This window comes from Micromys minutus, assembly GCF_963924665.1.
Source record: "Micromys minutus genome assembly, chromosome: 1".
Lineage (NCBI taxonomy): Eukaryota > Metazoa > Chordata > Mammalia > Rodentia > Muridae > Micromys > Micromys minutus.
Window position 1 is genome coordinate 40,451,271 of NC_137969.1, and position 27,596 is coordinate 40,478,866.

Here is a 27,596-nt window from a genome sequence, read left to right on the forward strand (position 1 = left end):
CATCCCCAGCACTGACATTACACTTGTTTTCTGCTCCATCTGGCTTTTTACATGAATTCGGGGCAGATCAGAACTTGGGCCCTGATGTTTGTGCCAAGCTGTTTATTGGCTGAGCCAGCCCTGTAAAGGCCCATTCTGACAAGAGTTTGATTTGCTGCTTTAAAAGGGTTAATTCGAGCCTGGTCTGGTGGTGGACAACCTTACTTGGGAGACAGAGGCAGGTGGATCTTAAGTAGTTTAAGGCCAGACTGGTCGACCTAGCATGTTCCAGGCAGTTGGGCTATAGTCTACTCCATTTGCTTATAGTCCAGGTTTATCCTGCCTTCACTCTGTTTAATTGAACATCAAGGATGATAGTTAGATATAAGATCTGTGAGTATGGATGGAACACCTAGGAATTTCTCCTCAGTTAGTTAGGTTGTTTGGATCTTAGTGGATTAGATAATATGGATTTGGGCTGCTGAGGCATCTGGGTGGGTAAAGGTGCTTTTGTCCCCAAGCTTGATGACTTGAGTTTGATTTCACACTCACATGTTCTGAGGTAATGGATGTCTGAAATCTGTCTTTGGATTTAGCCACCATGTACACAAATGAACAAAATTCATTACTGTGGATTTTATTGTAGATATGCATGAGCATTAATTATCTTAAGACAATTTTAAATTTCAAAGAGATTTTAGTCAATTTTTTTTAGCTTTTTATTAAACTTTCCATTTTCATGAACTGTGCATCAAACCAATTTTATTGTCAGCAGAGCTAAAATTCATACAAATTTGGAGGAAGCAGTTTTTTTCTCTCATTTTTCCCCCCATTTGGGATGAGAAACTTAAAACGGATCAGGTTGTGAGATAGAGGCTCACTAAGAATCAGTTGGTCAGCCAAGAGAGGGATGGGCAGGATGAAAGGACTACGTGTCTGCTACAGACAGTGAAGCAGGATAAACAACTTGAAGAACTACACAAGGCTGACTGTGTCTGGGCAAAGCAACAGGGTTACAGACTTTGTCTGTTGGCCACTGCTAACTGTTCTCTATGTTGCAGAGAATGTTAAAAAGTCGGTTTTCTTGTTGAGACAGTAGTTGGGAAATAGCATGTGATGAATGTCCTGAATGGTATAGGCCAAAGCCTAACAAAAAGAATTCCATGATTGGGGAACTAGAGCAAGCTTTGTGTGAGTAGAGAGTTGTGCTAGGTCTAAAGAGATGAATAAATAGGGTTGCAGAATCGTGATGTGAGGGCATCCTGAGATGTTTCATAGCCTGAAGGTAGGAAGTGCTTGTATTTAGAGTAGTGATTCTCAAATGTGGGTCTGAAATCAGCAGTCTTTATGTTGGAAGCATGGTGTGTCCTGCCCTACATAGCCTGGCAGAGCCAAGCAGTTCAGTTTTTATAGGTCTTCAGGTGATTGTGATGCTAAAACGTGAGAGGCACTGCTTAGACCTTACTTATGTAAATTGTAGTTTGATAATCTACTTAGCACTAACAATGTAAACGTGGAGGGGATGATTATGATCTCTAAGCAGTCAAGGTGAGTAAACAGGACGCTGATTATGGAGTACTGTCTCTGCTTTGGCAAACTAAATGTAGGGTGCTTGTAAGAGCAAGTGGGGGTGGGGGCAAGTTTAATTCAGATTGGGGTGGGAGTCACAGCCTACTGGAAAACTCTAGAGTCGTCTTCCAAGGATGAGTGGGCAGCCACAGTCATAGAGGCATGAACATAGAAAACTGTTCAGGGACCAGAAGTGCGGGCCTAACATGGTTTTCTTAGGAGTTTTTAATTTTACGGGAATATGTTCAGTAGATACTATACTTTTATTAAACATGTGTTAAATGTTAACTACTTCTCTTAATGATGGTTTCACTCCAATATAGTGTTCAACAAGTTATTCTAGACATTTACTTTATTATAAAACAGACTTGTGGTAAATGGGTTTTGCTTGGCCGGGGCAGGCTAAGTTGGCTCACTGTGTTCACTAGATTAGATTGTTAATGTGTCTTTGAGATTTATTATACTCTCAACTTATGTACACTGGGGTTTATCAGTTAACTCCCTTGTTTTAAGCATTAGCATCATTTTTAAGTATTAGAATTACATTTATTTTTTAAGAGAGATTACTTCGTAGTTTGGTTATTTTAATAAGAGGTAAATCTAGATGTGGGAATTAACTGAGAAATAATTACATTAGAAGTGGAGCAGCCACTTTTCGAGTCAACAGGCCTGAAGCCTGAGTTTCATTTAGGTGGAAGGAGAGCGTCAACTCTACAGTGTTGTCCTCTGACCTGAACATGTTCATGGTGGTATACACACACACACACACACACACACACACACAGAGAGAGAGAGAGAGAGAGAGAGAGAGGGGTAACATAAAAAATAGAATTACTACATGATGTCCACTTGACTGTCTATACATAACAGAATCTAAGGTATCATGTAGAGATTGTTGTGTATGTTTGTTGCATTTTTCACCTTAGTGAATCTGCGGTGGTACTATCTTTTGTGTTCATCAGTAGTTGGATGAGTAACAAAAATGTGGCGTGTACATTTCGCGTACACACGGTGAAGTTTTATTTAAAGGAGAATGAAGTCATGATTTGCGGGGCAGTGGATAGCATTGGAGCTTGCTGTGTTACACCAACAGCTAGATGTAGACACAACAGCTTGATGTAGAACAAAGATTTCAATCAGTGGTTTTCAGCCTTCCTCTTGGGACCCTTCAATGTTGTAATGACCCTAGCCATAAAATGCTACTTTTTGACTATATTTTTGGTATTGTTATGAATCATAGTGCAACTATCTGATGTGCAGGATATCTAATATTCAACCCCTGTGAAAGGATCATGTAGGGGTCACAACCTGTGGGTTGAGAAACACTGGTTTAAATGACTGTATACATGTATGTGTCCTTAAAGTGGAAGGAATCAACAAGCAGGGGAGGAAAATTGGCTACGATGAGAGAAATACATGAGCAAGTATTACAAAATTCTTCCTGCAACCAAAATAAGTAATACATATAAAGTGACATAAAAGTAATTGTAGTAATCCATTTGAGAAATTCCTTGGTTAGGGTTATTACAGGTGTGATGGAACACCATAACAAAAATTAGCTTGTGGAGAGGATTTTAGTGTACTTCTATATCACTATATTGTTGTTGAGGGAAGTTAGGACAGGAACACAAGCAGGGCAGAAACCTGTGGCAGAAGCTGATAACAGGCCATGGACTTGTGTTGCTTACCGACCTGCTCCTCATGGCTTGCCACAGCATCCAGGACCTCCTGCCCAGAAGTGACAATACTCAAAATGGGCTGTGCCCTCCCACATCTATCACTAATTGAGAAAGTCCTATAGAGTCTTGCTTGCCTACAGCCCTATCTTACGGAGGAGACATTCTTCACATTTGAGGCTCCCTCCTCTCAGATGACGCCATCTTATGTGAAATTGTCGTAAAACTAGCCAGCATAGGTAAGACCTGAAGGAATGCACTAACTGCAGATGGAGAAGGAGGACTAGATGTGTATATATTTAGGCAATGAGAAGGACGGGGTACTTGTTGCATTGTTAGAGAGGGGTGGATCCTGCTTTGGTGACTGGGTAGGTGCTGTGTCTGTCTAATCCAGGCATAGGTTTGAGTGCACAGGTTTGAGGAATATGGTTTTCTTCGCCCTAGTTACTCTGGACTGCTTATAGATGCTCAGGGAGAGATGGAGCTTTGTGTGTTTTGTTTGTTTTGGTTTTAGGTTTGTTTTTTGGTGTTTTTTGTTTTGTTTATTTTAGTGTTTTTTTTTTTTTAATTTTTGCAACACAATCACTAATAAAGACTAAAAACTGGGCATGTTGATACACATCTTTAATCACAATACTCATGAGGCAGAGACAGGCAAATCTCTGACTTCAAGGCCAGCTTGATGTAAATAGTGCTAGGCCAGAGAGGGCTATGTAGAGACCTTCAATAAAGGGGGGGGGGAGTCGTTTGTAGTGAAAAATTACTTATAGTGGGTAAATAGGGGATATGTAAATTTTATGTGTGCTTATAAGTTTGTTTTTTTTTTTTTTTAATAGCAACAGTTGGAATCTATCTCCAGCTGTAGCGAAGTTATCAGACACTGGTATACAGTAGCTGGCCGCAGCTCTGCCTTTACCACTTCTGTTTCACTTAGCTCATTTCTTTACTTTTCAATCCATTGCCTCTGTGCAGTCTAACTCTGATTTCAGTTCCTCAGTTGCTGCAACAGTGGGATTCCAGGAGCTAGCTCAGTAACACATGTGGCTACTAATGTGTGGCCTACTGTAATGAAGAAAAGCCTGCTTCTTGCTGTTCTGGTAAGGTAGAAGACGTCTCAAGAGGAAGTAGAGTATGCAGGCTTAGACCTGCTTCTCCTATAGACACCAGCCCTGGGACAGGAGTCCTGAACTCAGGACCTCTCACAGGCTGTACTTAACAAATGTTACCAACATACTAATTTGCTGGTTAAGTTTCAACATAAGAATCTTCTCAAGAGGCCGACTGCACCCTAACATTCTGCTCTCCTTCCCCCAGACTTCCCCTTCTGGTCATAGAAGTCTACCTGGTTAGCATCAATGTCTAAATCTGAGTCTCGTTAAAAACAGGTAGAAGTGTTTTTGAGCACATCAGTCATCCCAAGGCAGATTCTTGACATTCAAACCTCTTGACACTGAGACACTCTCTTCTAAAACACAGTGGTAGGACCCATAGTTTAGTGTTGTGGTAAAAATAAAAAATGGATCTGCAGCTACCAGTCTGCGTGTTCTCCACGCATCGGCTCAGGGCTGAGGTCCACGAGCTGCCCTCTCCTACTGTCTCCTACCCAGCTGCTCTCACACAGTCCTCTTTAGTCTGATAAAATCAAACTTCCAGAAACTTGTAATTTAGCAACTAGATTTATATGTTAAATCCTCAATCCACAATACATCTATGCAATAAGCTTGCAACCAGTTGACAAAGATATAAACCACCCACCTAGATAAGACATTGACCTATAGAAACCTTGAATATATTCATATCTCCCTATCACCAATTAAGACCACCTGGATCTAAATTCCCTTTCTCCAGCTCCATCTTGATTCTTCTCACTTTCTCCCCTCTCTCCTTCCTCGACCTTACCCCTCCTACCCTTCCTTCTCATCCAATGATAGGCTGGACCTGCCTTGATGCATAATGACATCATCCTACACATCACCCTTTCTGTTTAATTAAAAAGAAAACTTTTCATCAACTATAAGATGTGTACAACTATTCTCATTAGAAAAATCATCTAGACAACTATGTTTTCTCAAAGTTAATTAGCTTGGGTAGGCTAAGAGACTAATTTTCTTCAACTCCATCAGAAATCTGAGAATGACCAAATATCTATACTCATAGGAAGCATAACAGAGCTTCTAGAACTGGCACAGGTTGTAGAGACAAATCTTCACCAGCACAGTTTCCTGTTAGCAACACATGAGAGCAAGTCTTCAGCCTTCTGGCTCAGGATCAACCGACAGACCTTTGAAATGCAGAAATCTTGAAGAGCTGATAATTCTGGCTCAGCAGAGATTATCAGTCGACTATTCTTCATATGGTCCCTTTTTGGACAGTATTAGTCTGTAGGTGAAATAGCAGTTTCTCCTAGTGGCTGCCTAGCCATAAGGTATAACCTCACCTGGAGGTTGAGATGTTCAATTTCTATATAAAATCCACCAAAGGGGAAATGTTAGGAGCAGATATGTCTCAGCAAAAAATAAATAACTTTAAATGTCAATTTTGTGGATTTCTGACGGTTTTGAAAACAGTCTATCTACAATAAGGTAATCTGGACTGTTGTCCATTAACTTTTTAAAACACCCTAATGGTAAACTAGGATCCATGAATTTGTTATTTAGCCCTTAATTCCTATGTTTAATCAACTCAGATTTTTGCAATGGCATCAACAGAAGGACTGGGTCCAAACCTTGTACTTTTTACATTTTTGTGACAAATAAGCTCTATACCGATGCGAAGATATGACTTTGGCTTAGTTACCAAATCAGATTATGGCTGTACAAATCAAATCTAGCTAATTCCTCCCTGTTAACTTATGACCATTTCTAAATTTCTCATAAAAACCTTAGAATAACCACTTTCAGCCTCCTAAAGTCCAGGGAATCGGGGCGCTGACTCTTCATTTTTTTTTCTTCAAGCTGTACATGGATGTTGAGATCTCCTTAGGGGGAGGGTAGGAAAAATGGGGGAGTTGAATGGCCTTGAGAAGGCCATCCAGGGATTGTTGTGACCTCTGATGTCTGTCTTGACTGAATCTGGCTGAGAGTCCCTGAGATCAAGAATCCAAGCAGACCAGATCAGCATTCTGATAATGAGCTTCTCCAAAGCTGCGCATTCTGCAATATATATATATATATATATCTCAAAACCAAATTTTAGCATCATCAAGATATCTTTTTGTTTGATTCCTTTGAATCTAGTTTTTCAGGTGGTCTCCCTCTACTGAGCAATGTGTGAGAGCCGCTGGCTGGGAGACAGCTGGAGGGTGGGGTAGGCGGGGGTGGGAGGGTAGCTCAGTGGTCTGCGGCTCCACCTAGAACCCGTAGCCACAAATCCATTTTACTTTTACTGCAACAGAATAGACATCCCCATTTCAAGCTTTGGGGCTTCAATATTTCTTCCAAATATCCTAGTTTATTCCATTTCAGTTCTGTCCAAATCCCATGAAATCCTAGAATATGTATGTGTTCTTTGTAACGTGGTTGGCCATTTGCTCTGCTTTCTAGTACCTGTTCATTTGTCTTTCAGACCTCACCAGAATGGCTTTAACTGGGTGCATTTCTTTCTTAAGGCATATATTTTATTGAAAGGCCAGAAGACAGCCTCAGTATTGATGTGGTTGCTGGGAACTGGGGTCTGTCATCAAGCATGCTGAGTCATCTCTCTAGCCTAACTTGCATATTTCTACCAGCATTCAGGTTAGGACCACTTAATCACTGAGAATGTTAGCTTTCCTTACAGCTCTCTGAGCCTTCACCTAGTAATGAGGTTAATCTAGTCCTGAAGGCAGGCTTATCTAACGTCTTTAAGGTCCTTTGTAGTGCTGCAGTGACAGTTTCAGCCAGGTTTGGGGGGGATATCAGAGCATAGTATTACTGTGTTCTGTACTGCATCTTAGGTAGTGCTGGTCTAGAATGGTCATGCATCTCTGGTGGCAATACTTTATTATTACTAGCATGGGGTGGGAGTTGGAAAAGATGAATTTGGATTCTGACTGGTTTTTTTTTTTTTTTTTTTTTTTTTAATGATTCTGAACTGTCGTAAACAGGTTAGACTTTGTCTAAAATAGGAAGGACTCCACTTCCATAGAGCCAGTATTGTCTGGAAATTTAGTAGGCAGTCATTTAATATATTTGGCTCTTCATTCTTTGTACTAGTGAACCTTCCTAGAAGTTCTGTCCTCCTGGCTTTTGTGACTAGTTTTCTAATGCTGTATTTGTTTCTAGATTTTCATCTGTGTCATTTGGGCAAAAATTCTTTTGTATCTCTTTCCTATTTTTATTTTATTTTTTTAAAATTTATTTTTTTAATGTACCATGGAAGAAGAAAAATGGTTGGGAGTGAAAAAGGGCCGTCTCCCCATGCTGGGATGATCTGCACTTTGGGAAGGAGGGCTGTCAGTTCGTCCAAATGGGCTGGTACGTAGTCTCAGTGCTTTATCGAAGCGACTTTAGTTCTGGCCTCCTCCTTTCTGATTCCTCTAAAGGCAGTCTTGGAAACTCTGGCAGGTATTGGGATGTAGGAAAGGCCACAGAACACCTCTCTGGAGGTGAGGAAGTAAGGGAATGGACAGCCAGAACTAGCTTGATGGTAGCATACTGTAGGCTTGGGCTTGGCTTGGTGACTGCAGCTGGGAGAACAGAGAGGCCTTTTAAGGGAGATTAACAGCAGCTCTGTATGTAGGTGAAAGGCTTCTCTGGTTCCCCACAGTAGATCCTCTTCAGCAAAAGTTCTTTGAGGGCAACCTTCATCTTCTTTGACAGCAGTTCAGTCCTTTTGCCTATTAAGGCCACCAGGATCCAGGCCTGCTTTCCCTGGCTCCATCTTGATCTTTCCACTTCCCATTTTTAAATCTCATATATTGTAAAGAGACAACTCTTTAACATAAAGACTCCAGAATTATTTTCAGTGGTGGTAGTGATTATGATGATGATTATTATTGGAGATGCTCACACTTAAGGTGAAATGGTCTGGTCAAGGCTTGTTTTTCCCATGTCATTACTTTCTAAGCTGTTAGGCGGTCAGTCATGATATGTGGTTCACACCGTACTTATGTCTGGAACACCGATTGGCTTAATACTGTCTGACTATAGATAAGGAAATGAATGACATTGTCAGTGTAGGAATTTTTTCCCCATGTAAATGGCAGCTGAAATCAGGGAAAGCTAATATACCTGAAAACAGCAAACTACAAAAGAATGTGCTACTGTGTCCAGTACAGAAGAACACAGTGTACTGTTTGTTTAGTCTACTTTTTTCCTTGTGACTCAGCTTTTGTGTCAGAAGAGTTTATCTCACAATTCCTGTAGACTTTGCAGATCTACTCTATGTTTCCATACTTAGCTTCAGCTATCCCCCACACCTTTTGTTATTTATGTATGTGTACCTTTACAAAGCTATCTATGGGATATATTATCCAGCACAACTGTAACTGTTAGGATTTAGGTTTTTATTAGTACTTTAGCTATAGAATGAAAGATTATGAGTGTCTACTTAAGATCACCTCTGTCCCCAGGTGCTGGGAACTGAGCCAGGTACACATGCTAGGCAAGCACTCTGACTGAGCAGCATCCTCAGCTAGGCTGTGCTATTGCTAATGTATAGTTTTAAGAACATGAAGACTTTAGGGCTTGGGGGGTGGGGTGAGGAGTATAAATATGTCACAATAACAAAACTACTCTATAATTTAGATCTGCTCTTAAATCATTCATCCATCGTCTCTGTCACAGTTGGTCTTGTGCTGTTCTGAAGCCAATTCTTAGTTTCTTTCTTCACTGTTCTGGAAAGGAGAGCAGATGTCTTTCTTTGTTCAATTAAATGATTGGCTTCCCTTCCAGATCTAAACTTTAGACTCCTTGTATAATATGTATACCCTGACCCTTAACTTCTTGACATTCTGGTCTTTTAAGTCAGGCTGTTTCTCAAATACCCCATCCCTTTTCACTTTTCGGTGCTTTGTACTCATTTCCCAGTGTGGTTTGCCTTTGTCATTGACAAAAATCTGTGCCAGTGACATTGTATGAAAACTACTTAATTCCCCTGGACGGTTAATGTTCAACTGTTTGTAACCAACTTTCTCTATAGCCCGTCCTGTGTTACAGTATGTTTATCTGCCTTTACTAAGTTCTGGGGTTTTCTAGGGCAAGGGGCATTTTTATAAGTCTAGTTCCATGTAGTATCTTCTTCTCATGTAAATCAGAGATTCAAGGGAGCAAATTACAGGTGTTTTCTCTGGTTAGGCGAATGCAGTTACTGTATGGAAATGCCTCCTTAGCCTGCAAGCTGTTTGTTAGGCACGCTAGGAAAGCAGCCCCAGAGGGAAGTGCTGTTGGTTCAGAAACTTAGAGACGTGTTTTGCTAATCGATTATTATGTATTTGAATAGGGAGTTATATATGAGTGTTATGTTTGTTTATAAGTAGTAAAATTTTTCAGTTTTTAGGAAACTCAAAATATGAAGTGATTACTTCTCATTTAAGCTGTTTTTGCATTTTTTACACAATCTCAGAATAAATGAGCTAAGTATAATTCTATTCTTAGTTTGATTTCATTGAGCAAACATGTAATATTCACTACGTAGAACAAGCATTGCCAAGTACAAAGATGGAAAAAAGAGAACAGTGCTGGAGAAGTTCATAGCGTTTAGGACTGAAAGCACGCTGGAAGGAGTACTAATAAAGACACTGCTGCAGTAGATCTAGCAGAAGCTGATGTCTCTGTTTGCCCAGTTTGAACTTGATATGTAGCAATTTGTGAATTTTGCTACATTGATTCCAGTCACATTACTCATGCAGTGTATTAAGTCAAGTTATCCTTTAAGTGCTGAAAAAACACTTCGCTGTTACATAGCATTACATAGTTTCAAGATACTCTGTAAAGTTCCTAAAGTAAACAGACTTGGATTTGTTTTGGTTGCTTTTCTCCCTCCCTTTATAACTGTAAAAATCCACTAGGTGATTTAGTGAGGGTAGTATGTGTGTGCGTGTGCGTGTGTGTATGGGTTACCTAATATATTTGATGAACGGTAAAACTTTTAAATTTTTTCTCAAGAGAACCCAACCAGTGAGAAGCAGTATATAACACTGCACTATCAGGTTTAATTTCCACAATCTGGTCTTCTGCCTGCCTACCTGCCTGCCTGCCTGCCTGCCTGCCTGCCTGCCTGCCTGTGTTTTTTTACATTTTCATGTTGACATTTACATGTATCTTAGTTGCTTTTCCTGTTGCTGTTAAAATTCCTCAACAAAAACATCTTAAGGGAGACTGAGTTATTCTTAGCTCGAGGGTAGAGTCCATCTTTGTAGAAGTCAAGGCACTGGAGTCAGCTCAGGAGAAGAGAATGATGCTGCTTGCTTGAGCATAGTCAACTTTTCCTTTATACAACCTGATATAACTAAGCCTAGGAAGTGATGGCCCACATCTTTAGGAGGTCTTTCTTACTCATGTAATCTAATCAAGGGAATTCTTCAATCAGTTGGTTGTCTCCTAGGTGATCCAGGCCCTGTGAAGCAAACAGTCAACATTAGCATTGCACAGTATGTGCTGGAGGAGCAAAAGTGGAGGCCAGAGGTTGATATTGAGTCTTTGCCTGGATTGCTCTGCGCCTAAGATGTTGAGGCCCTGGGGTCTCTCCATTGAACATAGAAACTCCCTACTAGTCTAGCTAGCCAGCTTTATCCAGGGATTTCCTGTTTCTGCCTTAAAAAGCACTGGGATTGCAGACTTGCTGCTCTGTCTACCAGGTGCTTGGGTGTTAGGGATCTGAACTTCAGTTCTCACTCTGGAGCAGCAAGCAAGAGCTGTTTAACCCACAGAGGCACCTCTTCAGCCTATATAATGTAATCTAGACGGAGCTCATTGATTACTGCTGAGCTTACAGTGAAGACTGCATCTGCCTTTCAGTGTCTTACTGTGTTTCACCCTCTGCCATAGCACTGTCTATGGTCACTCATCATTAAAATGCTGGACCGAAAGGACCAGAATAACAAGCATGTATACATTTTGGTAATAGATGTGTAAATTATAATTGTTATGAAATAGCGCCTCAGTTGCTATACAATCACTATGTGGTCTGCGAATTTCAGTTTATATATATTATTCTTTTGTTCCTATGAAACTGGCCTTAACAAAGTATTCATATGGTGAATTAAGTTACATGAACTGGAATGATAGCTGGGCATGGTGGTTCATGTCTGTAACAATTTAAGCATTTTAGAGGCTGAACAGGTTTGTGAATTTGAAGCCAGCTTGGTCAAGACTGTCTCAGAAAACTAAAAAAGAATCAGTATTTTTTTTAAATTGTTGAACAGTTTTGTTATTGGATATGCCACTTTATTTATTGGTCAGGCCTTCTCTCCGCCACTTTCTAAGAGTAATAAAGAAGAAAATTTGTTTATGCGTGTTTAATAATTCAGTGTAAGCAAGAAATGGAAACAAACCATGTCTATTTTGACAGATGAGTGGATAAATACAGTGTGATATAGCCATATAATGAAATATTACTAAGCATTAAAAAGATACATACTATCTTAGGGTTTTACTGCTCTGAACAGATATCATGACCAAAGCAGCTCTTAAAAAACATTTAATTGGAGCTGGCTTACAGGTTCGGAGGTTCAGTTCATTATCATCAAGGCAGGAGCATGGCAGCATCCAGGCAGGCATGGTGCAGGCAGAGCTGAGAGTTCTACATCTTCCTCTGAAGGCTGCTAGGAGAGGACTGCCTTACAGACAGCTAGGATGAGGGTCTTAAAGCCTGTGCTGCCCATGGTGACACAATTTCGCCAACAAGGCCACACCTCCTAATGGTGCCACTCCCTGGGCCAAACATATTCAAACTACTACACAGAACTGATTCCTTTACTGTATAGCTGAGGCTGGTCTCATACTGACAATCTTCTGACTAAACTCACACATTCTGGGATTACAAGGGTGAGCCACCATGACTAGATACTGTATTGGTTTCATGTAGCCATTTTGAACTAATCTTGAACAGTCAATGCTGAGTAAAAGCCAGTTACTTACTGTTTATGTTTTTATTTATATGCCATAGCCAAAAAGTGTCTAGAGCCAGGAGGTGAGTCAGTGCTTCCCAAGGGAGGCATGAATGGCGTTTGGAGAACTACTAACGAATAAAAACTTTTTTGATCCTTTCATTTTCCTGAAAATTTTCTGATTTCTTAATATATGAAATTAAATCACATTTTTATTATTATTGATCTGTGTAGGATACTTCTAGCCTGGCTCTATTTCCTTGCTATTAAGTATATAGCACCAAGGAGCATGAATGTTCAAGCATATCTGTGATAGTTCAGGAGAACCAGGAGTGGTTTTCTGGGTTATGATAGTTTTTGAGATGCCTTCATACTGATAATATTGTACTGGTTTGCACCCTCCCAGCAGTGAACCAGGATTCACATCCTTACCAGCATTTGTTGTTAGATTCCTTGCTGCTAGCCATTCTTTAAGGGTGAGGGTAATGCTCTCGGCATTGTTTTTGCTACTCATGGTTCCTTATGAGTTCTTGGATTCCCCCTCCCCCATAGTTCTTGGAAGAATGACATTGACATTTTGATAGGCATTGTGTTGCAGTTGGATTACTGTGGTTTTTATGACCGTTTACAATACTGAGTATGTCAGTTCCGGAGCAAACAAGTGCACTCTGCTGTCTAGTGTCTTAGTTTTTTTTTTTTTTTTTTTTTTTTTTTTTTTCTCAGTGTTTTGAAGTTTTCTTTGTAGAAGGCTTTTAATGTTTATTCCTACTTTATTTGGGGGAACTACTCTAAAATATATGTTTCCTAATTTCTTTCCTGATGAGTTCACTGTATATTTGAAGGCCGTTAGCTGACTTTCATGTAATGATTTTGCATTCTGCAGCTTTACTGAAAATGTTTATTCAGAGGTTTGTTTGCTCTGTAGGGTCTACTAAACAGAATTGCTTTGTCTACAAATAGGGTTGTTTCGATTTCTTCTGTTGTTTTTCCCTTTTATATCTTTCTTTTCCATGTTATAGTTAAGATTTTTGGGTACTTTATTGAATGAGGGATGAGAGGGAACATCTCTGTTCCTGATTTTGGAGGAAATGCTCTTAATTCTTTTCCATTTAACATGGTATTGGTTACTGGCTTGTTCTATAGGTCCTTTATTATTTTGAGGTATGTTCCTTCTTCTCCTGATATCTCTAGGACATGAGAGTTTGTTGAATTTTGTCAAGTGACCCTTTCTGCATCCATTGTGATGATTTTGAGCTTTCTGTTAACAGACTTCAGTGATTGAAGTCCACTTGGTCATGATATATGATCATCTTAATGTGTTCCTAAATTCAGTTTGCAGTTTGCAAATATCCTCTTGAGGATATTTGCAGATATTTGCATCTCTGTTCTTCAGGCAAATGGATCTGTGGTTTTTGTTCTCTTTATTTTAGTAGTTCTCAACATTCCTAATAGGTTGCAACCCTCTAAACAGATCTCATGTTGTGGTGACCCTCCCAACATAAAATTATTGTTGCTACTTCATAACTGTAATTTTACTACTGTTCTGAATTGTATAAATATCTGTTTTCTCATCTACTAAATGTTAAGTGTTCTCCCTTTCCATCCATAATTATCTTAAAGAGCATTTTCTACATCTATTAGCTGATTATTTTGCTTTTAAAATTTCTTCATTTGGCTTTAACTTAAAGGTAGTTAAATTAATACATTTGGGACAACTAAAAGATTTTAGGACTTTTAAAGATTTTCTTTGAAGAATAGCAATGTCATGGGAGGGCCAGCAGGTTGTGTCTCTGTGAACTTTTTTATATAAAAGCTTTTGCTGCATCTGACAAATTAAACATTTGTATCCCATTCTTGAATTCTGACACGTAACGTCTTGTGTAGTAATTGCCTATAGTATACCAGTTGCTTTGTAAAACACCATTTCGGATGTAGTACCTTTCCACTTTAATTTTTATTTATTATCTTTTTTTAAAAGTTTGTTTAATGTCAAGGTCATCTTCCTGGAGAGAGTGATGGTTGGCATGTAGAGGAAAGACCCATTTATGAATGGGGCTGTTTAAAATTCATCCATAGTGGTTGGTAGTCAACATTTTTCCATCAGAATAAAATTTGACTTCATATTTATGAAAGCATATTTCTCAGATAAGAATATTCAAGTGTTTGCTACTGAGGAGCTTGAAGTGTAGTAATATAAGATACTCTCTAAGAGGAGGAACCTAGAATAATGTTAATAATTTCAATTATCAAAGTTGTATCTCTACGGAAAGTGTTTTCCCTGAGTCTAGGTTCTGTAAGTTCTTGACAGACAGACACAAAAACCATGGCTATCCATAGATGTCTTACAGCCCAAAGTTATGTTTTGGGGGACAGTATTGAGAACCATTTATAATTTGCTCAGACCTACTGTACTGCATATGTGTATATTTTCATTTTTCCTTAAAAGCTGTTCTTTAGAGAGGGTTAATAGTGGACTCTTGTCTTTATGCAGAAAAGCGTCTTAGAATATTAGTACATCAGTCTGATCAGGTGTAAATTTCCACAGTAAAAGTTACACTCAGATGTAACTCAGTCACACCATGAAAGAAGAATCAGGTGTGCTTGGGATTAGTCATATTGTAAAAACCTAAAGTATGGATAAATCAGATTTAAAAGAGGACTTAAAAGTAGTTCTTTTTCTAAAAGGAGCTAGTTTCTTGGAGTAAATCATTGATTCCTGGTCCTAGGGTAGGAAAATGTAAAGCGGTCAGCATGTTCTTATGTTTTCTATATTGGATAAAAGAGGGACCAACCCAACAAGTAGGAACAAATGCTGCCCAGATTAGATCATAGCTCAGTGTCCTAAAATTCATGTTTCTATGCCAAGCATGGTTGTGCACACCTTGAATCCTGCCACTTGGAAGCAGAGGCAGGAGGATATCTGAGTTCAAAGCTAACTTGGACTACTGTGTGATTTGCAGACCAGCTAGGACCTGTTTCAAGAAAGGAAAACCCCTTAATACCAAACAAGTCACATTGGAATAATCTTAAATTAGAAAGTTGAACATTTCTTTAACTGATTCTCAGCCATTGGAGATTTCTCTGGTTAGCTCTGTACCCTATTTTTAAATTGGACTGTTTGAATTGTTGGTGTCTAACTTCTTGAGTTCTTTATGAACTTTGGATATTGGCCCTATGTCAGATGTAGGGTTAATGAAAATCCCCTCAATCTGTAAGCTGCCATTCTGTCCTTATTGACAGTGTCCTTTTCCTTACAAAAGCTTTGAGGTCCTGTTTATCAATTGTTGATCTTAGAGAACCTGAGCCATCAGTGTTCTGGTCAGAAGTTTTCTCCTGGACCAATTCGTTCAAGGGTATTTCCCATTTTCTATGAAATTTAGTGTATTCGGTTTTCCTTAGGTCGAGGTCCTTGAGCCACTTAGACTTGAGTTTTGTGCAGCGTGATAAATATGGATCTATTTTCATCCTCTAATTGTAGACATACAGTTAGACCATCACCATTTGTTGAAAATGCTTTCTTTTCCAAAATCTAGTATCTATATATACACTGTGGGCTTATTTCTAGGTCTTCGATTAGATTCAGTTGATTTATTTCTATATCAGTACCATGAAGTTTTTAATCAGTATTGTTTTGTAGTACAGCTTGATGTCAGGGATGGTGATATCTTCCAAAGTTATTGTTCAGGATTGTTTTGCTATCCTGTTTTTGTTGTTGTTGTTGTTTTGTTTTCCGTATGAAGTTGAAAATTGCTCTTGCAAGGTCTATAAAAATTGTATTGGAATTTTGATGGGGATTACATTGAATCTGTAAATTGCTCTTGGTAAAAAGGCCATTTTTACTACATTAATCCTACCTATCCATGAGCATGGGGGAATCTTTCCAGCTTCAATCTTTTAGTTGCTTGGTTAGAGTTACACCAAGATATTTGATATTATTTATAGCTATTGTGAAGGGTGTGGTTGCTCGAATTTCTTTCTGGCCACTTTCTCATTTGTATAAAGGAGGGCTACTGATTTCTTTGAGTTTGCTTTGTATCCTGCCAGTGTGAAGTTTGAGCTACCTGTCCTCCTCAGTGGGAGAGGATTTGCATAGCCTCCCAGAGACTTGTTGTGCCAGGTTGACGGCCACAGACAAGGACAACCCAGGACAAATTCTGTTGAGTCACCCTCTCCTCCCCAAAGACAGTCTCCTATAGTCTAGGCTAGCCCTGAACACCCCAAAACCAATGAAGATTACTCGTTATTCCTTTATCACCTGACCCCTGGGTCACAGATGTGCACCATTCTGCCTGATGGAGTCTTATTGGGACATATGATATGTATTATATGAGAATAGAATATATTTGAATAGAAAATAGGAGACTATAGTTTATGAACAGAGAATATTATAAAATGGAATACAGATTTACTTTATGTATTTTTTTTTATAAACTAGGTATAAGATATAATTATGGTCTTTTCTACATGGCCTTTTTCATTGTCAGACATTGAATTTTGTGCTGTTTTGCTGGATTTTGTTTTGTTCTTTTAGAGGGGGTGCTTGTTTTGTCCTCCTCTCAAATCACTTGGAATTAGCTTACTGACTTTAGGGTTGATTTAAAACTCTTTTCTCCAGGGTAAGCTCAGAACAGCCTTTTAATTCATGGCTAATGCAGACCTTCTGAGGACTGTACGCTGGTGCCTTGTGTAGTGAGGTCTGCACATCCCTCTTATATCAGTGCTCCCAGCTGTGTGAGCATCAGAGGTAGTTTGGCCCACTTACTAGTTTGCTTTGAGGGTGTCCTAATGTAACTTAAGATGGAAGGAGCTCTTCTATAGGTCCCAGGTTGCTACAGATTTTAGATCTCTGTATCTTTCTTCTCTAATTAAGGTGGTGTTCCCCACAAATACATCCTTCTCAAACTTTTCAGTTCCCCAGGGACAGAACCCAGGCTCCTTTTTAGATCAGTGATTGCAAGTCATTTCTGAAAAGCGCTGCTTGCAACTTCTTGATTCACTGTTCTGTACCAGCTCCACAGCGATGTAACATGACTCCTAGTTGGCAGATAGTGGGTTTTTTTGGTGGCGGTAGTTTGGTGGGGTTCTCTTTTTGGTTTATTTGTTTGTTTGTTTGTTTTCTTTTTGGTTTGTGTTCCGATCAGTATAATGATAGTTCTTTGCCAGGCTTTCTGGTGCACACCTTTAGTACATGTTAGAGGCAAGGAGATTTTTATGAGTTCAGTGCTGGCCTGCTCTATATTGTAAGTTCTGTGCTAGACAGTTGCTTAGTACGACTCTGTTTAAAATGTCAAATTCATAGTTTATCTTGAACACAAAGCAAATGGTTTTTTATTTGAGGGTTTTGTCAAGTGATCTTGTGAATGACTTGGTCATATTGTACAATGCTTAAATTCTGCAGGCTTTTTTATATAGGTTTAAAGCATGTTGGCTTTAGAAAACCTAGGTAGGCCTGTATTTTTTTCTAGAATACTCCTTTCCTTCTCTAATAGGGAAAATACATAAGTTAAGCAACAGGGTGACTTCTTATGTAAAGAAATACTTAAAAATAAGTTTTAAATGGCCGTTTTATACTGGGCTTATTAATATTGCTATTAATATCTTATAGGATTTTGCAAGGTCTGTTTTAGTGAATGAGTATAATTGGTAACAAGGATTTTCTTCTTAACAGCGCATATTGTAGTCTCATTAAACTGAAATGATCAGAATGTTCTCACTCTGAGCTTTTTACCAAAATAAGTTCATTAGCCTGATGTGTTGGCACAAGCCTATAATCTCAGGGCTAAGGCAAGAGATTCAGAAGTTCAAAGTCATCCTTACCTACACTGGTAGTTCAAGCCAGCCTGGGCTTTGAAAGTGTGTCAGAAAAGAAATATACAAAACAAATAGCTCATCCATCAAGACAAGCAAGTGCACTACCAGTCTCTAATATGTGGGACTTGGTGTGTATCATGTTTATGGTGTTACACATACTTGATATGGTTTACTAAGTATAGTTTATAATTCTGAACAGAAATTTGTGTTTAGAATGTATGGCTTATTTGCCTCTTGTTTGTTCTTCAATATACTAAAGATATTTAGGTGTCTCTCATAACTAATTGATTCTTTCTTTTTTCCCCAGGGAAATGAAGCGAGTTACCCTTTGGAAATGTGCTCACACTGTAAGTTATATATGTAAGAATATAATGACAAAAAGCATTTGTTTTGCTTATGAATCTGTGGGGAGCAGGCACACATTTCTGTGATGCATGCTTGTTTTTCAATTGAATGTATCTTGCATTGAAAGTGGAGAAGACATGGGACACATATTCTTTAAGTTACTAAAGTAGGGAATATTTAAAAAACAGGCTTTATTACTAATATATGCGCAACGTTGCAATTTCAGATTAAACCCCCAAATCTCTTATGAACTAAGGTTTCTTTTCAAAGTGATTTTGTTACTTTTTTTTTGTTTTGTTTTTCTATTTGTTGATCCACGGATCTGGACTTGTTTTGTAATGTTAATAGTTGTACCCAGAATTCTCCAAAATCACTGGAGAAATGGAATTACAAGAACATGAAAGCTGTGTTTCGTCACATAACCAGATCAGCTGCCACCTGGACTAGAGGGAGGAGAAACAGATGTGTTAAGTCTGTCTTTTGACATTTGAAAGTTGAGATTTTTGGATCTTGATGGAATGGGCCAAGGTGACTATCTGAAGACCAGCAGATTTCTAGTGTGAAAGTCAGTTGTCAAAGGCTTCTTCATATACTTTAAATGTTTCTTTATAAGCTTGGGGATAGCTTTTTATTTTTATTTTATCTTTTAAAAAAAAGAATACCTCTTTTTCAGATTTATTTATTTTATGTATATGACTACACTGTCGCTGTCCTCAGATACACCAGAAGAGGGCATCAGATTCTATTACAGAAAAGTCTGAGCCACCTTGAGGTTGCTGGGAATTGAACTCAGGACCTCTGAAGAGCAGACAGTGTTCTTAACTGCTAAGCCATCTCTCCAGCCCAGCTTTTTATTTTTAATTGCATTTTACTTATCTCTACATGGGAGTGGGTGGGGGCAGGGCTCATATGTTTGCCACAGTGCCAGTGTAAGTGTAGAGATCAGCAGACAGTTTGTGTAGATTGATTTTTTTTTCCTTTGCACCATGCAGTTCCGTAGGATCCAATTGAGGTAGTTTATGAGATGTGGTAACAAGCACCCTTACTGGTGTGTGTTTTGTTTTGGTGGGGGTTGTTGTTTTGTTTTGTGGGTTTTTGTTTTGTTTTGGTTTTTGGTTTTGCCAGCCCCTTGTTTATGAAACCTGTTCTTACAGTGTATCCCTGGCTAGCCTGGAACCTTTAATGTAGATTGGGCTGGTCTTGAACTCATAGAGATCCGCTCTCCTTTGCTCCTGAAGTGCTAGGATTAAAAGCATCCATTAGTCAGTGCTTGCTGTAAAGAGACACTATGACCATAGCAACTCTTACAAAAGAAAGCATTTAATTGGGACTGACTTACAGTTTCAAAAGTTTAGTCCATGATTATGGCAGGAGCATGGAGGCATGCAAGTTGACATGTTTTGTTGCTGGACATGTAACTGAGTCTTCTACAGCCAGGTCCACAGGCAGCAGGACAGAGAGAGCCTTTGGGCCTAGCCACTCCCTGTTGACCAACCATTCAAATCTATGGGGGCCATTCTTATTCACACCACCACATCATGATTGGCTATATAGTCTTATTACTGTGTGTGTTTGTATATGGTGTGCCTACATGGATACATTTGCCACAGCATATGCATGGAAGTTAGAAGACAACCGTGGAGTCTGTTCTTATCTGTATGTGAGGTCCGGGGATTGGATTCGGGTCGCCTCAAGCACCTTTACCCTCTGAGTCATTTTTGTCAGTTTAGGTCTTAACTTTATATATATTAATATTAGATGGAAGCTTAATATTTGAAAGGCTGGATGTTAATTTAAAATTAGAGTTGTTTGTGTGGCTGCAAAATTTTAAAGCCAGAAGTTTAACATTCGCTTTCTAGCTTCTTAATTTTAGGATAGCAGTTTAATAGTGTGGCTTATAAATGTTCTTAATAGTTTAATGCAGAGCTAAAGAGATGTCTCAGTCCTTAAGAGCGCTGACTGCTTTTCTACAGGTCCTGAGTTCAGTTCCCAGCAACCACATGGTGGCTCACAACCATCTGAAATGAGATCTAGTGTGTCTGAAGACAGCTACAGTGTACTCATATAGATTAAATAAATAAACAATTTAATATAGTCTGCCTTCCCTCCCTCTACTCTTCTCTCTTTCTCTCCCACCCTTTCCTGCCCTTCTGTCTTCTACCATTAAAAATGAGTGCCCACACCCAGGTATAGTAGCATACCTCTGTAATTCCAGCCTTTGGATGCTGTGAAGGAGGATTGTCATCAGATGGAGGTCATACCAGAATATGTAATAAACTGTGTCTCAAAAGACTCTGGTTAGTCAGCTAACACATTTGCTGTAGTTGTCTGCAGTAGAACCCTGGGAAGCACAGTAGTTCTAGGGAACGTGCATGTACACCCACAAGGGAATGGGGGCAGTGACTGTCTCATCTGCACTAGGTGAGGAGGAAGGAAGGGCCCGGTATAGAACAGACACTGCATAATGTGTTTCTCTTGACACATAAATACCGTGGTTTTTAAGGGAAAACCTTAATAATACCAAGTAGCTGTTTCATAACAGTTGGGCATTAGAAATGAAGAACACGAACATGGATAGTCTAAGGGCTTGATAATCAGAGAACCAAAAAAAAAAAAAAAAGAAAGTCTTAGTCATTTTTGTTTTAAGGACTGGTGGTAACCAGGTGGCTGATGTCTTCTTAGAAATAAGTCAGGTCTCATGTGAAAGGGCATTTATCAGGAAAGGGTGGGATCTTTGAAACTGGAATGGAGACTGTGATAAGTTAAGACAATTCAAAGCTTCCAAGGTTCCAGGTCATGCTGTTCTCAGGAACAGCCGCATTGGCCCTTTGACTGTGGCTGGTTCTGCTTGCTCTGAATCCTCTTGCATTGCAGAGTGAGTTGTTGAGTGGGTTTTACAGTTTTAAAATTACAGTTAAAAAATTCATGTGCACTGTTGTGTTTTTGCAATGTTCTGGAGCCTTTTGCTTTGCTATGTAGCTCAGAGTAACCTGTGGCTTTGCAGATTGGCCATGGATTTAAGTTCTCTTTGGTTCAGCCTCCCTTTGGCATGTGCCACCTCATCTAGCTTAGTAATTCTTGGCTTTTTTTGAGACAGGATCTTGTGCGTATCAGGCTGACCTTGAACTTTCTCTGTAACCAGAGTTAATCGTCAGCTTTTGATCTTCCTGCCTTGACATTCTGAGTACTGGACTCACGGTATCCAGTTCATGAGGTGTTGGTGATGGCCATTTGACTGTTGCTTAATAATTCTGAAGTATCTAAGACTTTTAGTCAAGAAGTACTGAAAGCCCACATCAATACTTGCTTTTTAAATTTGTGATGTCTAAAATTTGGCCATTTTATTTTTGTTTTTAATTACATTTATGCCTGGATCTCTGTGCAAGTGTATGGGAGATCAGAAGAGGTTGGTCCCTTGAATTTGGGTTTATAAGGAGTTGTTAGCTACCTGGATGTGGGTACTGGGATCTGGCCAGGTACTCTGCAGGGAGTTCACTGAGCCATCTCTCAGGTGCTAAAGAGTCTTAAAACTACCGAGGTTTTATGTTTAAGAAAATAGACAGCGGAAGTGTCCATGACTGATATATTGTAATATATCACTTTAATCTTTCACATGTTGGTAGTGACTTTTTTTTGTACATTTGATAGTTGATGTCTTTTATGCAGAATGTTATTTTGCTTATTACTATTGTAATTCTGTTCTTTCCTGTGGGGCTATGCTTGGGTGGCATATCTGACTCACATTAGTGTCCACAGTGGCTTTACTAATAGACATTCCCATGAGCAGTGTAGAAGAGCCCAACCCCCACCCAGTCTTTATGACAGTCTTTCTGGCTGCTGTGAGTTGGAGTTCCCTCATGGTTAAGGATGTTAAACATTTGTTTCGCGTGCGTGCATGTGTGCCTGTGATTGTGTGTGTGAGAGAGAGTGAGAGTGTGTGTGTGTTTCACTTAATCTTTTGAAACCTGTTTTCATTTCATTTGTCCACTTATTGATTAGTTGTTTAATATTTGTATTTGGCATTTTATTTTTGAATTCTTTATTTTAGATATTTATTTTCTGTCAGATAAATACATCTATAGCTATCTATAGCTAGATCTAGCAAAACTTTATCTATGTTTGCTGTTTAGAGTGTTTGAAATAATTTTTTGTTTATTTACTTGTTTGTTTGTTTTGAGACAGGGTTTCTCTGTGTAGCCTTGGTGTCCTGAAACTCACTTGATAGGGCTTTGATAAGGGGATCCTGCCTGCCACTGCCTCCAGAATGCTGAGATTGAAGCTTATTCCACTGTCACCACCTGGCCATCACCACCTGGCCTTAATGATTTCTTTAGTTACAATTTTTCTTCTGACCACCATGTTTCCCATAACTATAACCTCCAATGGAATGGCTGGTTTTAGGAAAATTAGTATTTATTATCTAAATTGTAACTTATTTTTGGTTAATAATTTGAGATATCTTACTGTTTTAGTATCACCAGAGTCCACATTAGAGAAGTAAATGCTTAGTTAACTACAGAATAATCAAATAACAGTAGCAGTAGCATTTTGAATTCCTTCTCACCAAACACCTCCAGATATCATTAGTCACTGGGGCAGAGGCAGTGTGCCAGGTTTGGAGTATTGGTAGATTCTGTTGGTTTTCCATTTGTTTACTTACTTCATGTGTGGGTCTGTCTGAGCTCCAGCCAGTGTTTTTTGCCTGTCTGCCTACAGGTTAGAAGAGCAGTTCAGGTAATCATTTTTCTCCTTCCGTGTGTGTTCCAAGGATAGAACCCAGGCTTTTGTCTTTACCTGCCAAGTCATCTTTATTTCACAGAAAGAGGCATTCCAATAGGACTTTTTTTTTACATTTCATTGGCAAAATACACGTATTTTTCTAAATTTTCTAGACCTGACTTAACTGTTTGAGATCATGAAGATTCATTTAAACAAGAAAGTGCTTAAAAGAAAGATATGGTTTCTTGGGTTGTGAATTCCTTATTTGAAATAGTTTTCTGTATGCCCTGTTTTTGAACATGCAGCCTTTTCTTCGATGTGGCTTCAGTAACCCCAGAAACATCTCTTGGTGTAGCACCGGGAGTTTTGATTACCATGATTGTTATTGCCCTTGGTGACATGGTTGTTTTGTTGTATTTGGGATAAAAGCCAACCCAAATGCTTTGGGTATTTCTCACAGGATAATAGGGTGACAGTGACTGGGGAAGGCAGAAGTCTGAACATGCCGAAGGCTTCCCAGAGCTATACACATGTGGTCTGTAGTGTAGCTGTCAGCAGGAATTTTGAGTGCCTTGCATACTCCTGTCAGTTTATTTATGTAGTTGGTCATAGCACAGGATATCTAGTCAGATTTACAAGACCATTCAAAGTGGTAAGTTTCGTACAGTATCTTACGTCCTGATTACCTCTCCAACTCTGTCAAATAGAGCTTTTCTTAGAAGACTTACATGCCTGGTTTTTTAAAATTCTTTACAAGTTTGATACAGTATCATATCTTTTTTTTGAACAACTTTATTTTAAAAAACAAAGATAAAAAAACAAATTTTAAGCATTTTTTGCATAAAAGTATACGAATACATTTTTGTCAGTGCTTGGCTTTTTTTTTTTCCAAAGGGTTGATAGTGTGCATTAAGGTCTTAGTATCTTATACCTTGATTAGCCCTCCAACTCAGTCCACATTCTCATAACACATCTCACTCCCGACTTCATATCTTCCATTTAAAAATGAATATTTTTAACCTACCAAGTCCATTTAGTATGTGGGTCTTAGTTCATCTTAGGGCCCCAGAGTACCAGCCATCAACAACTTCAGCTAGGGGTGGCCTCACAATTCATGCCACCCCCAGTCTTCGCACCCCGTGCCCCGCCCCTGATGCTGGAACTTTTAACTGGCTTGATCTTGAAGTTGGATTTTCAAAATCTAAATTATGTTGAGTAGTAAGAGAATTATTTTGAGAGTGGAGAGAACTTTGAGTAGTCAACATTTGGCTAATGTAAAAGGAGGTCATGCCTACCAGCCATTAATTACAAAGCATGGTAATAAAGGACAGCGGGTCTGTTCCTTGTGTTAAGTAAGCACACTGTTTAAAAAGATTTACTTGTAAGTAATCATAGAGGAATTAGAGTAGAAATGCAGTCCACAGGGTTTGGGCTTTGTTGATATAGTTAAAAGCCAGTATAACCCAGTTTGGACATTCACTGAAGGTGCCCACACAGGGAGTTGGCACATATTTGAGGTGAGACAGGGGAATGTACAGATTTATCCCCACATGTGTGTTTGCTCATGTATGTGTAGAAACCCAAGGAAAACATGCATGAATCATTTCTCAACCATGTAGGTTCTGGGGATACTTAAGGATTGGCTGCAAACATTCCCACCATTGAGCCATTGTGCCAGCCCAAACCTGAAGTTTTATAACACAAAAAAATGGATGGGAGTCCCCAATGGGGTTCTTGTCAGAGAAGCCAGGACTCTTTGGTGTGATGTTTTTTTTTTTTTTTTTTTTTTTTTTTTTTTTTTTTTTTTTTTAATTGATGACATCAGCTGGTTCAGGGTCTCTTAGATATTTGTCTCCCACGAATTCCCATAGAAAGACTAACCAAATACTTAAAATAGCATATGGTATCTCTATGTCCAGCTTTATAGATCCACCCATTAAGTTTTATTTCAATTTGGCTAGCCTGGAATGCACTGTGCAAACCAAGCTGGCCTCAGACTCACAGATCACCGTACCTGCAATCTGTTAATTATTTATGAGAACAGAATTGTAGCTTTACACTTAGAAAAATCAGTGGAAGAAGTAAGTTTACAGCTCCAGTTATTTTGAAAATTGATCTCATACTGAGTTATTCATTCATTTAGCCACTAATCAAGAAATTAAAGATCATAGGCACAATGAAAATTCTATGAAATGAACAGTAATACAGTAAGTAGGAGTAATTATTTCCAATATGGTTTTCTTTTTCTTTTTTTTCTTTTTGGTAGCTTTCTTTCAGTTTGCAACAACCCAAGAAAAGGTTTCAAGGGGGAAAGACATTTTAAGACATTATTAGCTGTAGGAGTGTAGTTTTAAAACTATTTGTGGAATTCAGTAGAACATTGAGTACAGAGGCAGAGCTGCAAACATGGAAGAGTTATTACAAATTGAAAATAGACAAGAATGAAATTTAAGGATAAAGTGTGTTGCAAATAGGTTTGTGAAAAATAAATCTGAAAGATACACTTAGGACAGTTTACTGAGCTCTTAAGCATTCTCAGTGCTGATATAAACAACTGTTTCTGCCTTTTAATTTAATCCCAGCATTTTGGAGGCAGAGGCAGGTAGATCTCTTGAGTTCAAGACCAGCTAAGGGTATGTGCTGGGAACCTGCCAAAAAAAAAAAAATAAAGAAGACAGTGACCCTTTATTTGTGCTGGAGAGATGGCTCAGCAGTTAAGAAGAACACATTGTTCTTGTGGAAGACTACAGTTGATGCCCACCATTGAAACCAGGCAGGTCACAACTACTAAATTTTAATTCCAGATCCAGAGGTTCTAACCTCTTACATCTCTGACCTCCCAGGGCATTATACACAAATGTACACTTACTCAGAGGGAAGGAGAGAGAGGTAAGACAAGATGTTACTTTTTTTTAAAGGTCTAAACCTTGGTCTTAAACAAGTTGTTAAATATACAAAAGAAAGGACAGCAGTAATTGACTCCAAAGACACAGTGTATCAAGAGAAAGGATCTGAGTCTGTTGGAACCTTAAGGGAAAGAGAGCTTCTCCCTTTAAAACCCTAAGAGGAACTTCATAGAGTGAAGGAAGTGGAAAGGAAGGAGGAAGAAGGGGACAGAGGAGAAACCTAAGATGTAGAAGTGGGTGTCTCTGAATAATCTGGACTGTCTGGAAGAGCTAGGGCCTGGTTAGGACCATAAATGGGGGTTGCTGCTGCAGGGAGGTGTGGCCTGATCTTAGGCCATAGGATTTGGCCATCTACAAATGACTACTGTGTTTTAGGGGCAGGCCCATGTTCTAACAAAAGTGAAATTAAGATTGCCCATTTATTATGTATTCTGCCAACTTAAACCTTTGTGTTCTGTTTTAAATAAGCCTGTTGCATTTCTTTCTTTAGTCCCTAGTTAGTTTGGTAATCTGCTTGCAAGTCTGTACTTCCATTAGGATGGGATTGAACAACCAGTTTCTTAGAAGAGGTAGAAGAGGGTAAGGATAAAGAAAGGCCAGGAAGACTGAGGCAGAGCTGTATCTTACTCACATGTAAGCGCAAGCATGCACACACACACACACACACACACACACACATACACACACACCATGTAGACTAACAGTTACCCCAGTAGATAATGTAATTACATGAAATCAACAGCGTTAGAGTAAGTTATCAGGAAAACTAAAAACACAGGACACAATCTTACTAAATTTGGTGTGCTCTAAGTCAGAACAAGGTAATAAAATCACAACCTAAACACTGTCTAGTACAAGCCAGATATCAGAAGGTGAAGTGTGTATGCCCTTGAGCTAGTGTTGGTCTTGTTTGGGGGCTGATGAGTAGAGAGGGAAAAGCCCTTGCAGATAGACATTTCTTATTTCCAACTAATGAAACCAGAGAACCCTGAAGTTCTTTCGCAGACCAAGGGTCCAGATCCAATTGAGGAAGTTTCCAGCAGGGTTTTTGCTCAGGCATAGAGGTGGTATCAGCTCATCTCCCAATAAGCTTCCCCAAAGACAATATAACCTGACTTTTTGATTGAGAATTTTTCTTTTCTTGGCAGTTCCTAGAGAAGAAGGGGGAGAGTAAGGCAAAGCCAGAGAGCAGGGCTGGAGTGCAGCAGTGTCTCTAAGACTCACTTCCTGTTCCTCAAGTTTGAAACTTGGCCAGCAACATGGATTGCTTTTAAAGTCATAATGTATTTCCTAGGTTGCTTTTATAAAGTTCTACTAGACTGACTGTTTTTCATTTTTCGATTGCCTACAGTTGAAACTTGTATGTAAAAAAGTAAATGAAGAAACTATATAGGGATTTCAGCTCTTCCTCATTTCCCTGAATGCTTGCAAATTTCCAGGTAGAATGATAACTTTAAAATATAAAATCAGTTACTAATTAACTTTACCCCAGCAAATGCTTTCTCTCCTAGAGTTTTGGTTTCCATTTTAGTCTTTTTCCCCCTTCTTTCCTGAAAATTGTGG

At 39.0% G+C, this 27,596-nt stretch overlaps 1 protein-coding gene across 1 annotated transcript in view; it reads left to right on the plus strand.

The window, feature by feature from the left end:
* Nucleotides 1-27,596, plus strand: part of PPP3R1 (protein phosphatase 3 regulatory subunit B, alpha) — a 39,009-nt gene that overhangs the window by 3,232 nt on the left and 8,181 nt on the right. The window contains exon 2 of the mRNA XM_080924854.1: nucleotides 18,371-18,410. Coding sequence (XP_080780980.1) covers nucleotides 18,371-18,410 — 40 coding nt within the window. The remainder of the gene's footprint in view (nucleotides 1-18,370; nucleotides 18,411-27,596) is intronic.